Raw genomic sequence first — 14,938 nt, 5'->3', positions numbered from 1 at the left:
CCCGGGGAGCTGTGATCCAGTACCAGCTCGATTGCTCTTTTGTCCCACATCTGCTCTACCATTTGACAAAGAGTATCCAGTATCCATCAGTACAGGGTCCCTGTATCTGGCGGACAGTTCCCTCGGTGTTGTTGTCAGGGGAGGGCTGTCCTTGAATGGGATATAATAACCCTTCTCGATGATCGACATCGACCAAGAATCGGTTCCTATGTTTGCCCAGGCTCCCGCAAAGACTTGCAACCTGGCTCCTACAGGTGTTTGGAGAATCGTTTCTTCATTTTCCCTTCTTAAAGGGTCGGAAGGAAGATCTTCCCCCTTTTTTCTGTTGCCTTCCTTCTGGTGATCGATCTAGCCGGAGGGCCTCCTCGAAAGGGCTGCTGCTGAGCTGGACGAGCCCCTTTCTTTTCCTCACTGGCCACAGGTCTATTCTTCCTTGAAGACTGCCTAAGGAGATCTTGAGTGGCCTTCTCAGTTAGTGAATGTGCAATGTCTCTCACCAACTGAGAAGGGAATAAATGTTCTGAGAGAGGAGCGAACAACAAAGCGGACCTCTGCGAAGGAGAGACGGCCTTAGTGAGGTAAGCACTATAAACCGCCCTCTTCTTTAGCATTCCCGCTCCAAAGAGGGAGCAGACTTCTGCCGATCCATTTTGAACAGCTTTATCAATGCATGTCAAGATACTATGCAAGGCTTCGGGGTTTAGATGTTCCGTTTCCTGGGACTTCTTAGCCAAAACCCCAAGGGACCAAACCAAGAAGTTAAAAACTTCCAAGGTGTGGAAGGGACCATCTCCCTTGAGGAGATGGTCCATCTCCGAAAGACCCCATGTTGCTTTAGCCGAGTTCAAGACGTGTCTCCTTGAGGAGTCTACAAGACTCGAGAAGTCTGATTCGGCCGACATGGGCAGAGACAATCCCATACTCTCTCCCGTCTCATACCATATGCCTCTTCTAACCATTAGTTTGGCAGGAGGCATACAAAATACTGTCCTTCCTAACTCCTTTTTCGTCTTGATCCAGGAGTCAAGCGATTGTAGGGCTCTCTTCATGGATATGGCTGGTTTCATTTTCAGGAAGGACGAAGACTTGTGCGCTTTCGTGCTCGAAAAGAGCGAGCGTGGAGAAGGAGCAGCTGGAGTCAACGAATCTCCATACTCTTCTAAAAGGAGAGAAGAAAGAACTTTATAATTCGAAAGCCCTTCTTTATTTGTAATCTCGTCTTCCGAAATGTCCTCTAAGTTAAGAGGCTCGGAAGGAGAAGGCTCCCATCTTTCGTCTGTCTCCTCCCTTGATTTCTTCCTCTCCGAAGAAGAAGCACTTCTAACAGGAGAGGGACTAAGAGTTATTCTTTCTCTACGCCTATCCTTAGGAGAGTCTTGAATAGTTTGAGCTTGGCGCCTGGAGGACTCCTGGCGGTTGTCAGGCTCTTCTTGCAAAGAATGCGCCTGGCGCTTAGCAGGAGTATCTTGCTCAGAATACTCCTGGCGCCTGGGAGGCGCATCGTCCTCGGGAATACTCCTGGCGCCTGGCAGGCGCATCGCGCTCCGAATACTCCTGGCGCTTGGCAGGCGCATCGCGCTCCGAATACTCCTGGAGCCTGGCAGGAGCATCACGCTCCGAATACTCCTGGCGCCTGGTAGGCGCATTTCGCTTGGCAGGCGCATTGCGCCTAGCAGGCGCTTCGCTCCTATCAGGCGCTTCCTCTCCTCTAGTTGGATCTTGGCGCTTGGTTGGCGTTCTAGGCCTCGAACGATCTAAAGAATAATCAGGCTCTTTGCGCCTGAAAGACTTCTCTCTTCCTGTGATTACTTCGAAGTCAACTTCACTATCAGGTGTTCTCTGGCGCCTACTTGGCGCCTGGCTTCTGGCTGGCGCTTGGCAGCAGTTACTTCCTTTTCAACTTCTCACCTGTCTAATGCTCCGCTCCCCCCAGAGATGGCCGCCTGTGCAACAACTCCCCTGGAAGGCTCGTTGGGCCTGGCAGGAGATCGGTATCTAGATCTTTTTACAGGAAACCTATCGTCCTTTCTACGAGCAGGCTCCTTGGAAAGTACTCCTACCAAAGACGCTAGTTGCTCCTGCATATTTAACAAAATCTTCCTGGTAGAGGACTCCTCCTCATTCGAAGCCGGAGAGGGAGATCTGGAAGGCGCTCGAGGCTCCCTTACCGTCCATGGATCTAACTCCTTCCTAGCCTTCTTTACTACCGAAGTCGCATCTTCTTCAGAGAAGCGCTCGGGGCTAGAGTTGAATTTAAGCTCTTTCCAATTCCTCTTCAGTGGACGGGAAAGCTTCAACTCCTTCCATCTTTTCGGAGAAGGCGAACCTGAAAACGAAAAGCACTCTCGTAGGACGCTTTTCCTATAGCGGTCCCTGGCAGTCTGAGACGTAACAGATTCTGCCGAAGGGACGCCTGATCGTTGGGGATTCTCCACGACCTCCGTAAGGCTTTCGACTTTCCTTCTCCTCTGGGCCAGGCAGCTTGGAAGCGGTCTAGGCCTGGGAGCGTCGCGGACACTTATATCACTCGAAAAATCACATTCACTTTGCTTACCTTCCAATGCTGCCATTTTTTCCTGCATTTTTTGAAGGGAAGCTCTGAGTTCTGCAATTTCCGAAGCAGAATCAGAGGGGTTAGCAACCTGTGATCGGGCTGATAAAGAATGAGAATAATAATAAGAAGAACAGCTACAGAACTAGATAGAAGTTCACGAGATCTAGATTTACTACGGCTTTTGTAAACCGCCTTCCTCTCTCTATCTTTCTCTAACTTCTTCAAGTAAGAAGTTAGATTCTTCCATTCTTGAGCACTCAGCCTTTCGCACTCATTACATGTGTTCTCAATCGAACACTCAACTACTCTACATCCACGGCATGCAGTGTGAGGATCTACCGAAGCCTTCGGAATCCTCACCTTACAGCCCTCATTCACACACACTCTGAAACTAACACTAGAGTCAGACATATCCAAGAAAAATCCAAAGCCAAGTCCAAAAACAATTCCACGATAGCGAATGCCAAACAACGATCCAAGTACGTCACCAAAAATCAGTTGAAAGATGATCAAAAGCGTTGAAAAAAGAATTCCAGTCAGGAGGTAGTAACAACAATGTTGACACCACCGGCGACAGAGAAAATCTGATTAGAAACGGGAATGGTTCCTAGTCCTGCCACCCAGAGCGGGGCGGTAGATCACCTGACCTACCTGTAGCGAGTGCCGCGAAATTTGAATTTCTGTCGGGGACGACGGAGTCGATAGCTAAGAATATATCTGACAGGTAAGTTGAATGTATGAAAAATAATAATAATAATAATAATAATAATAATAATAATAATAATGATGATAATAATAATAATATGGAGGTAGGAGACCCTCTCTCAAACATGTTTTGTTAAAGAGGATGGCAGCATCAGTGGAATTGATTTTATATATGGTCTTTTCAATTCTTATTCTCTTCTCATCAGGGCTGATATTTGCTAATAGCTGGCCGATGTTCATACTCTGGTTAAGGAAATGTCTTATAAAAATACTAATTTATTGATAAATAAAAGTGGCGTATGGTCGCCGTAGAGTTTACAAATCTAAGGGCGTAATGGAATTCCGTTTCAAACCGTATCTTTGGTTCATTTTCAAGGAAGGGTGAGCTAGAACTGATTGGAATGGAGTCGTTTGGCGGTATTTATTGTGTCCCGGGTGCTCTCTGGTGAGAGCTGAGTTTTAATTAGCTGAACAGAGGATTAAGTCCCTGAGTCAAGCCGTCTTCCAGAGGTGGATGCTCGCACTGATTTTTGCGTGCAGACGCTGGAGACTGGGGGGTTAGTATTGGGAAGGTCATTGCTGGTAGACTGGGGCACCACCTGATTGGTCCGTCGGTTGGCTCTGGGGTGCTGGCAGGCAGTGCCTTACGCACCACCGTTGGGAGGAGTGAGGTCTCTTGAGTGGTGTTGAGGCTGGGTCTCTCCTTCCCAATGTGTAGGGCCTCCAAGAGGCGGAGGCGACGGTGGTTTGCCGCCTTATCGATAATTCCAATATTAGGAATTATGTCCATTCGGGTTATCCTGGTATTGTGGCCGTTTCTTGCATGATTATGGATGGCACCTTCCTGAGCGTGGCAGGATATCCTCTTGGAAAATCGCATAGTTGTCATGCCAATGTAGAAGCCGGGGCATTCCCGGATAGGACATTTGTATTGGCAGACAACGTTAGTTTTCTTGAGAGAGTCCTGCACCACGGGGGCTGGATTGTTTTTCATAATCAGGCCACTGGTTTTCTTGCACTTGTAGTAAATTATCAATTTCACTTTTTTCGCAGGGTCTGTTGGGGAGACATCCCTTTCGATGATGTTACGAAGGGCTCGCTCCTCCTCTTTGTATTTCTTGTGAAATACGCCCTTGTAAAAGAGAGTGACGTCCTCAAGGGCAGCGGGGCGAGGCTCCTGCTGGTACCAATTACCAATGCTCCTGCGAATGCATTTTGTGATGTCCTGGTTGGAATACCTGTTGTTAATTAAAACTTGGGAAACATGCTCCAGTTCAGTGTGTGTATCCTTCCACGAAGAGCAGCATGAGAGAGCTCTCCTGATGAAGGCGCTGACTGCAGTGCGCTTGTATCTCTCTGGACACTCGCTCTCGCCGTTCAGGCACATGCCCAGGTTTGTGGGTTTCGTATACACTTGCGTTACGAAGTGCTCCTCGTTGCCAGACGAGGAAGGGGAGGTGACGGTCACGGCAATGATCGATGATGAAGTTGAGTCTGCTGTGGTCGTGGAAGGCTTGTCGCAGGTGCTCTATTTTTTCCACCATGCTGGCGCTGATGAAGGTGTCGTCAATATACCGGACGTACATAGACAGTTTCTCAATGGTGGCGAATACCCGACGTTCCGCAGCACCTATGTAGAAGTTCGCGAAAAGTACTCTGAGGGGAGAACCCATCGCTACTCCATCTTTTTATGTGTACATATGACCTCTGTGGGTGGAGAAAGGTGCCTTTTTTGTACAAAATTCTAGGAGTTTTCGGAGGGCATGCTCAGGGGGGCGTGGAGTCGACTCTACATACCCGATCGTGTATATGCAAGGCTTCCAAGAGGCACAGTTGGCGATGTTCTTTGGCTTGGTAAAAAATTTCAACATTTGGGATAGTCATGTCGTTTAATTCGTTGGTTTTGGGTAGTTTTTGTATGATTGAAGATTGCTTACTCTTGGGCATGGCAGGATATCCTCTTCGAAAAATGCATCATTGTCATCCCAATGTAAAAGCCAAGGCATCCTAGGACAGGGCATAATAACGGGGGAGGGGAATCTCGCCCTCATATATACAAACAGTCCCTGGTTATCGGTGGGAGTTCCGTTCTTGGCTGAGTGGTGATAAGCAAGAACCGCCATTAACCAAAACTTGGCGATTTATGGCGCCAAGTTTCGTTTAATGGCACCAATAACTGATTAAGCACCTCTGTTAGGTATGTTATGGCACCATAACTGTATTATCAGCACCTTATGGGGCCAAAAACTAAAATTTGGCCCGTTATGGCACCATAACTTGGCAATTTCATGGTGCTAAACAAGCACCACAAAACCTAAATAAAAGAATATCTCTCAATTACTATTTTTCCCCTGAACCACATATGGAGCAAAAGAAGGCAGAACAGGAGTGAGAAAGGAATTAACCTCGCCTGTCAGGAAATATAATAGAGGAAGAGGAGAAGCAACACCGAAGATGAAAGGAAATGACTGAGTAGGCTTATGGTGTGCCCAAATGAAATGTTTACATAATCTATTATTATTATTATTATTAATAGGTGTTAGTTTTTCCAGACCTCTGAGTCTCAAGTAGACTCTTCTCGGGCTGGTTCTCAGGGATCAATCCTGAGAAAAAAAAAAAAAAATAAATAAAAAAAAAATTAGACTTTATTTGAGAAACCCGTCTTATTTAAAAAATTTATGATTTTATTAATTGAAAAATCCCTGCTTTCCGCAAGAAGGTATTTTTCATTTCCGAACTCCGCAGAATAAATAGATCTTTGCTGGGTCCATTTGGGCACTCAACAAGCAAATGCTGTACTGTCATGGGTGTTTGACATCTGTTACATTTCACTGGGTCAGCATGTGGTGTTGACATCAAGTGACCATGTGAGAATCTTGTGTGTCCTATACGTAGCCTTGCTAGGATCACCTCTTTTGCTCTTTCCTCCTGTGAGGATGTCCTCCATGCATAGACTTCAGTTTTTATTTTTTATATTTTTAAGTTTATTTGTTGTTGGCACAGAGGCCCATTCTTCTTTCCAATCCTGGTAAAATTAATGTTTTAACTGATTTTACCCAGTCTGACACTGGGCATATGAAATTGTTGGAGGGATAGTGCAGGCTAATTTGGCAGCAGAGTCTGCATATTCATTTCCTTTTATTCCCACGGTGTGCTGGGATCCAACATATTTCCATTGATATTCCTGATTGGAGGAGTTGATGAATTTTATTTGAATTTCCTGTACTATTTGGTTTCCTGGTTTATACTGTCTTATTGCATCTATAGCGCTACGTGAGTCACTGAAAATAACAGAGACACTTGCTTTTGCCTCAGATATCATATCTAGAGCCATCTGTATGGCTGTGACTTCAGCAGTAAATACTGATGATATTGAAGGTAGGCTTTTTTTACTTAACATATTTTTCGAATATGCAGATGCTCCTACTCCAACATTATTTTTGGAGCCGTCTGTATATATCATAAATTTGTCGCCTTTTCTTCTAATGTGCTCCAAAGCATGTTGGCGGTACATTTCCGTACTTGTCATTTGTTTTTTTGAGTAGGTAAGACAGGGAGGTACATATCTTTACTCTATTTAAAATCCATGGTGGTTGGCAATTCCATTGGTGGGTGAAAAATTGGATTTCATATTATGTATGTTCATTATGTATCTAGCTCTTTTTGGGAAAGAGCTAGTACTATTAACTGCTGTTACTTGATTACAGTTTTGGCAAGCAGTAAGTTGCAGGAGACGATCCTGCTTGCATTGAAAGACCTCTTTGTATTGTTATTAAATTACGGTGATGTTTTAAGGGCAAAACACCTGCCTCCACCAAAAGTGAGTTTGTTGGGGACGATCGGAAAGCTCTGTGCACAATCGCACGCCTTCATGGTGCACTGCATCGAGAGATTTTAATGCAGATTCTGAGGCGGATGAATATATTGGACAGCAGTAATCTATTATGGATAAGACTGTTGCCTTATATATCATTAATAAAATGTCTCGCTTTGCTCCCCAATTAGTGTGTGATAACTTTTTTTAATATGGCAAGGGCTTTGATGCCCTTGGCTTTAATGTATTTGATGTGCTCTTTCCAATTTAAATGTTGATCAAATATTACTCCTAGATACTTGATTTTTGTACAAAATTGTATTTCAGTGCTATAAAGATGCAGTTTGTTTTGATTGTTTGGTTCTTCATCCACCTTTTGTCTTTGTAGGAAGGGGACGATTGCTTTTGTTTTATCAGTTGAAAATTTAAATCCAACTGAATTTGCCCAACTACATATATTTGAAATGGCAGTACTGAGAAACTCTCTGAGCATGTCTCAGATTACTACTCGTATAGTAAATGACAAAAGTCATCAACATATAAACTGTTTTTACACCACTTGGTAAAAAATTTATAGTAATGTCATTGATTGCTAAAGCAAACAATGTACAGCTCAAGACACTACCTTGAGGGATTCCTTCTTCCAGTTTATAGGTTACTGAGTAGGAATTTTCTACTCTTACTTGAAAAGTTCTGTTTGTTAAGAAGTTCTTAATAAATATTGGTAAGTGGCCTCTTAGTCCCATTGGAGTGGAGTTTTTGCATGATGTTATGTTTCCATGTTGTATCGTATGCTTTTTCTATATCAAAAAATATAGCTACTGTTAATTTCTTTTGTTCAAAGCCTTTTTTGATATGATCTTCTAAATGTGTTAAGGGATCTAGGGTTGATCTGCCAGCTATTGAACCAGATTGTGTTGGTGTTAAAATGGATTCTTTGGTTATTACATACGTTAATCGTGCATTAACCATTTTTTCTAAGATTTTGCATAGGCAACTTGTTAGAGATATCGGTCTATAATTGGATGGATTACTTGCATCCTTTCCTGGTTTGTTTATTGGAATAATTATGGCATGTTTCCATTTATCAGGAAAGACACGTTTTAGCCAGATACATTATAAAATTTTAATAAATATGATTTAGCTATAGGAGCTAATTTTTCTATCATTTCAAATGATATTTTATCATATCCTGGTGCAGAGGGATGACAAGAGTTGATGGCATTATCTAGTTCATCCATGTTAAAAATATAGTTATATTCCAGGTCTTCAAGAGTTTCAAAATTGAGTATTATATTTTCTTTTTGTTTTCTGATACTTTGAAAATGGTGTATCTAGGCTGGAGTAAGCACTGATGTTTTCAAAATGTTTCCCAATTATGTTTGATATTTCATAAGTATCATGGTATATTTTTCCATTTAAATGTATTGCACTTCTTGGAGGGGTCTTTTTAATATGTTTTCCATTGATTTTCCTTATCTTTTGCCCAGACATCCCTTGTGGATGTGTTTGAAGATATGTTTGAGACATATTCCTTCCATGATGCGATTTTTTCAGCTATTACCGTTTTTCTAAATTTGGCTGCATATTTGTTATATAGTGGTTTAATGTGGTTAATTGTTATGTTTGTTTTGTTATCTATTTTGTTTAATATGTTTATACTATAGGGCATTTTGTTGAGTGATTTAAGGCGAGTTTTGAGTCTGTTTAGATTGCGACTCAATATATGTTTTATTTTACTTAATGTTGTTAATGTTGGATGGGTTCCACAATGGGACAGGGGATTTTGTGGAATGTGTTTTGTTTTTGGAATACTTTTATCTGCAGCATTTATTATGAAGTTTGAGAAGGATTCACATGTAGTATTGTGATCTTCATTATGTGGGAATGGTGGTATGTTTCGTGTGTATAGGAATATTTATCCCAGTTAGCTTTTTGGATATTATATCTTGTAGGTGGCAATATTTTGACATTACTTAAGTAGTTCAGAATGATTGGGAAATGGTCACTTGTGTATGAATCGTCTAGGACGTTCCATTCAAATTTCTCCGCTACATCATTTGAACATAATGAAATGTCAATTGAAGAAAAGGTAGGTGTGTATTTGAAAAATATGTTGGGAACTTCGCTTTCATTGAGACAATACAGATTGTGTTTCATTATAGTATTCTCTATGTTGATTCCGGATGTGTCAGTGGGGTTATTAATATCCCATAATGGATTATGTGCATTAAAATCTCCTACTATAAGTAGTGGTTCCTGTATACTTTTGCTAATAAGTTCAGAAAAATCACTGAAATTTGCATTGAAAGTTTGGTTGGTTATATAAATTACAAATAGTAATTTTACTTTTATCAGGCATATACAGTTTAATTGATGTTATTGATATGGCATAGATGGTATGTCAACAGGTTCATATGTAATGCTATTATGAACGTATATGGCTGTGCCTAATTTTCCACAGTCAGTTGGTGAATAACAGGCAATTTTATAGTGTTGGATATTTGTAGGGTAACTTCCTATATGTTGTAGACATATGCACATTGGGTTGTGATCTCGTATGATTCTTTGTAATTCACCCAGACGTAGTCGGGTTAAGAGACCATTTATATTCCATTGAATGATTTTATATTCCATTATTGGGAGGAATTGGTGTTAAATTCTGTAAATTGATTGCTGATTTTACTTATCTCGTAGTTTATATGCATTTGAATTTATTTGTGGTTTTTTAATCGTTGTATTTGTATGTTGGTTATTAGATTCTGCAGTTGTTTTGTTTTTCATAGTTGAATATTAATAAGTCTCTTTTGATTTTATAATTTCCCTTTGTATTTTAAGGATTCAGAACAATAATTCGGCTTCTCATGTTGGTGTGTTAAAGGGCACCTCCTTAATTTGGTAAAATTGTCAATACAATTTCGTACTGTGTCCTCTGTCTTGGTAGTTAGTTGGTTATATGTACTTACAAGCATTCATTACAACCACAAGAGAAGCATGTTTGGTAATGTTAATTATTGGTTCAGAAGTTTTTGGTCTAGCTTTAGAAATTTCTGGTTTTGTAATTCTATTGTTCCTTTTCTGTAGTGATAAGGACTGTTGGTTTGAGGGGTTATTGTTTTGTTGTTGTTAATGGGATATTTCGGTCTTGTGGATGGTTGGGGGGTGAAAGTTATATTTTGGTTTGGTTTAATGGTATGATTTTCATTAGTATTATTTGATGGAAATTGTAAAGAGTGATCTTTATTACTGTCCAGATGTTGGCTGTTTGATTGGGATTGAGGGTAATGTGTATTTCCACTTGTGATGAGGTTAGTTTAATATCTTTTTTAAAATGTTTCTCCTGGTGTAGCTGGAGTCTCTCTGGATTGATTGTAATTTTCAATATTTACTTTTTTTCCCTTAGGTGGGGTTCTTTCTAGAATTCTTTTCTTTTTGCCAGTTCGATTATCATCATTATTTAATTCTTCTTCTATTGGAAGTTCTTTTCCATGGATAACTGAATCATCTATGTTGGTGGTGGTATTGGTTGTTGTAATATCACTTTTATTTTGGGTTTCAGTATATTGGTATGAAATCCAGTTTCCATGTTTATACTATCTTGTTTGTCATTGTGCTGTTTGATGTCTTGATTTTTAGTCACATTTGAAAAGGTGGGGGTTTTGGATGGATTGTTAACGCCATCTTACTTTTAGCTCAAGTCTGGCTTCCATGACAGGGGGGGGGGGGGGGGGGGGGGGGGGGGGGGGGTGGACATTCCTATCCTATTTATTAACAACTGAAGTTCTGTGTTATATGGTAAAATGAACACTCCTTAGATTTTGCGTGATGGGCTAGTCCACAATTAATACATTTTGATTGTTTACAGTTCCAATTAGTGGTATGGTCATCTGATGCACAGACTGCACATATAGCTTTATTACGGCATCTTTTGTATGTGTGTCCATACCTTGAGCACTGTGTACATTGTAATGGTTTAGGAACAAAAGGACGAACTTTTCTATTTTGTCCAAGAATTTTTATTTTAAATGGTAAGTCTTGGCCTGTAAATTTTATTTTGGCAATGTTGATATTTTTACTTTTATCTTTCCTACTTGAAATAGAGTATATTTCTAAATCGTGGATATTGTTATATCTCAATTTTAGGGAGTCTAGCAATAGTTGTTTTGAAGGAAGCTCCTGCTCGCTATTGGGTAGGATGACTGTACCCTGTACATAATTCAATGTTTCATGGCTTGTAATTATTACCTTTATATTATTTATTTCTGTTATACTTAAAAAGGCAGTGGACTGCTTTTTATTGGTTACTTGGATAAGCCATTCATTGTCCTTGATGTGTCTGCATTCCATGTCTTGTGTTGGATATATGTTAAGTAATTTGTTTTCTAGCATCGCTGCTGAGATTTTTGTTGTCAGCTTTGAGGACTAGAAATCTTGACCAATTATCTGGTCCAAAGAGGTCATCAAAATGTACCAATGTGGGATTAAGTCGGTAATTTTTGTTTCTTTTTGGTCCTTGTTTATGTATGTGCTTGTCTATTATGATTTTTATATTTTTCTGTATTGCTGAGAGGATTATTTGTCTCTAATTCAGAATTATTGTTCATCATATATGGTTCCATTGTTACGATATTGGAGTTTACCAATTTATTTTTGTTTGTTTCTTTTGTATTTATGCACTCTATTTGGTTTTCTGGCTCTGCTGCTTTACTTGGAACAGGGTGTTCCTTTGTATCTTTTATAGTACTTTCACTACTTGTGGCAGTACCTAGGAAATTCGGGAGTGACGTGCCAATGGTCATCAACTGTGCCGTAGTTTTTCCATCATGGGGCCCAGGGGTACTCAAATCATTTATTTCACAGTTCATAAATTTTGAGTTTTTACACACACACACACACACACACACACACACACACACACACACAAAAAAAAATTCTTGAAAAGATATCATTGGCCCTTCGCGAAGTTAAATTTTCTGCCAAAAGGCAAAAGTGAGAAAGGACTCCCAAATGTCCGCATCCCTACCCTACCCAAAAGGGGATGGCATAACATGATTAGTATGGCCCAAGTGTAAGCAGAACCCGCTTGCTAGGACTAAGAGTATTATGTTAATACAATTATCCCCATCCTAATCACATTATGGGCAAACTGGATAGAATGCCGAGAGTTCTATTCCTAGAACCAGGCCCCCCCTGGAATCCGTGGTCCAGCTCCACAGAATAGTTCCGCCTGAAAAACAGGTCCGAACATTGTCGGGTAGATGATGGATCTACCACAGTTCTCACTATTTAGCTTCGGATTTAACTCCACGTTAAGCCATGATATGTTTTCTCATTTATTTGCTTTCAAAAATTTTGGCAAAAAATGGAAAGGTCCACATAAGTTTACTCGAAAATATATAATGTCATATGGGACTCTTGGGTTCGAACCTGGGAAGAGATTCCTGAGGTTCGAGAGCCCCCTCACCACGTCAAGGTGGTCCCAAAATGAGGGGGTACATAATCTATTGACCTCTAGCATCTTCCAGTACTTTGCAAAATTCTCATCCTATCATCAGATCACTCATTATTATCTTCGCATCACAACAAAAGCACACTTGTGCCTCAACATCTAGGCTAACACACATATCAAGCACAACCGAAACACTCAATTTCCACAAACTCAATATCATAAAGGAGAAAATCAGCCTGAAATCATCAAAATTATTACTAATGCAGATTCACACCGTCTGCATAAGGACACGGCATAAAGAATTCTGACACAAATGTAAACATTCCAGCATCACCTGGTGGGAAACAGGTGATTACAGAGACATTCCTAGAGGGTTAACCAAGTGTTATTTTGTTTTATTTTGACTGCTAATCACACCTAATGACACAAGGTTGTGAGCTAACTTTAACAGTAGGTAAGATTCATTCCAAAAATAATAAAATATAAACAAAATACACAATACCATCAAGTCATGACAGTATCAGGATGCAGTACAGTTGTAGTAACAATACAGTAACCTAGTCAATGGGGAGCAAGCCATCCAACTCACTGCTGGTCACAAACCTGGATAAATAAGGAGGGTTAGAGTCACATAAAATATTTGACAAAACCATTGTGGAATCAGCCATTCAAGTTACAAACAGCTGGATGAGGCCCATTGATTAGGAATTAAGCCAAAATGAAGTAGGAATATAATATAATTGGAAGAGTATGATATATACTTTTCATTCCCATTTTATTCATGACTCAATGAAAATGCAATGGGAGAAGAGAAATAATGATAACTTTGCAAAGTCTAATCAACATCTTAATTAAGGTCTGTAATAATGTACTTGCAGTTCCAAGGCTTTACTATCACTGATTACCTTCCTGCAGTACGTATTCCACTTTGTAGTGGAGAGGACCTTTCAAATCCTTCACCTTACAGGGATTCAAAGGGAAGTGTTCAGATTACTTTTGATGGAATTTCATCATTAATTTCACTTTATTCATAAACAAACTTCATTCAGTTATCACTCACACTTTCTTCCATTTGGAAACTCATGTTACAGCAACAATAGAAGAAAACACTAAAGAATACAAAATATTGAAGCCCAATAAACATTATATGTATGCTCAAGAGACAGTGGCTGATTATAGGGAAGCACACAAACATGCACAAATACAATGTAGCCAAGCACTTACTGGCTTTGCAACCACAGTACAGCTCTGACTGAGTATTTGAAATCCACCACCTGGTAGTATATGAAGTTTTCTACATGACTATAAGAACTATGAGCAACTAAGAAAGTGACAAAGGTCAATATGCCTTTCTGAAGAATGAACCTCATTTGTTGACCAGTTTTTTTTATAAATTGCATAATTTATTTCTACAAGGGTTAAAAAACTCAGATATTTTGAAAATACAAAATATAAAAAGCAAATAAAAATAGAAATAACATACATTTTATGGGAACTTACTGTTGCAAAGAAATGTTCTTTGGTGGAGCAAAGACTTGAACAAGTCTGTTGATTGTCTCTGCATCATAAATAATTTCCAGAGGTTGAGCTTCTACAATAAGTCTTTGATCACATCTTTTGTCCAATGGACTTGTTTCTAGCATCACTTCCAAAAGTGGGCTTCCTTCTGATGAAACCAACTGAGGCTTAGAATCTGATGTAGCAAAACCCTCAACATAAAAACTCTTCATACTTGCTTCAATCCTGGAATATAAAATAAATGTATGAATATAAAAATAATAACTTATGTACTACAAAAGCAATTTGACCATAAAGTTGTGCTTACTTTTCAACTCTTATAAGGCTGGTCTGAATGCTATGTTCTCCTGTACAGGTTTACGATCTCTTATCCATAACTGTAAATGCTGCAACGCTTCTTGAAAAAAATTAATCTTTGCAAAAGTCAAACAGTAGAAATATATACATTAATAACAATGCTAATTTAAATAAAAGTTACTGTGCTTTTACTGTATCCAATTACAGGGATTATTGCATGTGTTATCATATTGTTACATTATTCCAAATAATAAGCATAGTAATTGCATGGCATTTGCATTTTTTATTGTTTTTTTTACTGTTTAGACTCAAAATCTTGACTGACATCTTCATTGCCATTAGTTGCTAGAAGAAAAAATTTAGATATATTTTTTCTTGTAAATTAACCCAGATGGTTTTCAATGCAGAGTACTTGATTTTAATAAAAGTAGTATAGGTGTTATTTCCCCAGCTTCAGACATTGCTTTTGCCTACTCCAAAATGTTTTGCAGCCTGCCTGTTATTCGTTTTCATTCAGCTGCAGCTTTAATCTAGTGGTAAGCCTTCTTTCTTAAGGCTTTCTCCACTGCATGAAATATGAAAAAATATTTACCCACTGTGT

General features: G+C 39.7%; 1 protein-coding gene across 1 annotated transcript in view; it reads right to left on the bottom strand.

Annotated features, from left to right (window-relative positions):
• The window catches only part of LOC135216964 (intermembrane lipid transfer protein Vps13-like), an 840,085-nt gene that overhangs the window by 627,971 nt on the left and 197,176 nt on the right, over positions 1–14,938 (bottom strand). The window contains 1 exon segment of the mRNA XM_064252490.1: positions 14,023–14,265. Coding sequence (XP_064108560.1) covers positions 14,023–14,265 — 243 coding nt within the window.

The sequence above is a fragment of the Macrobrachium nipponense genome, chromosome 7, assembly GCF_015104395.2.
Source record: "Macrobrachium nipponense isolate FS-2020 chromosome 7, ASM1510439v2, whole genome shotgun sequence".
NCBI lineage: Eukaryota > Metazoa > Arthropoda > Malacostraca > Decapoda > Palaemonidae > Macrobrachium > Macrobrachium nipponense.
The sequence above is the reverse complement of the archived record's forward strand: the minus strand, read 5'-3'. Positions and strand labels throughout refer to the sequence as shown.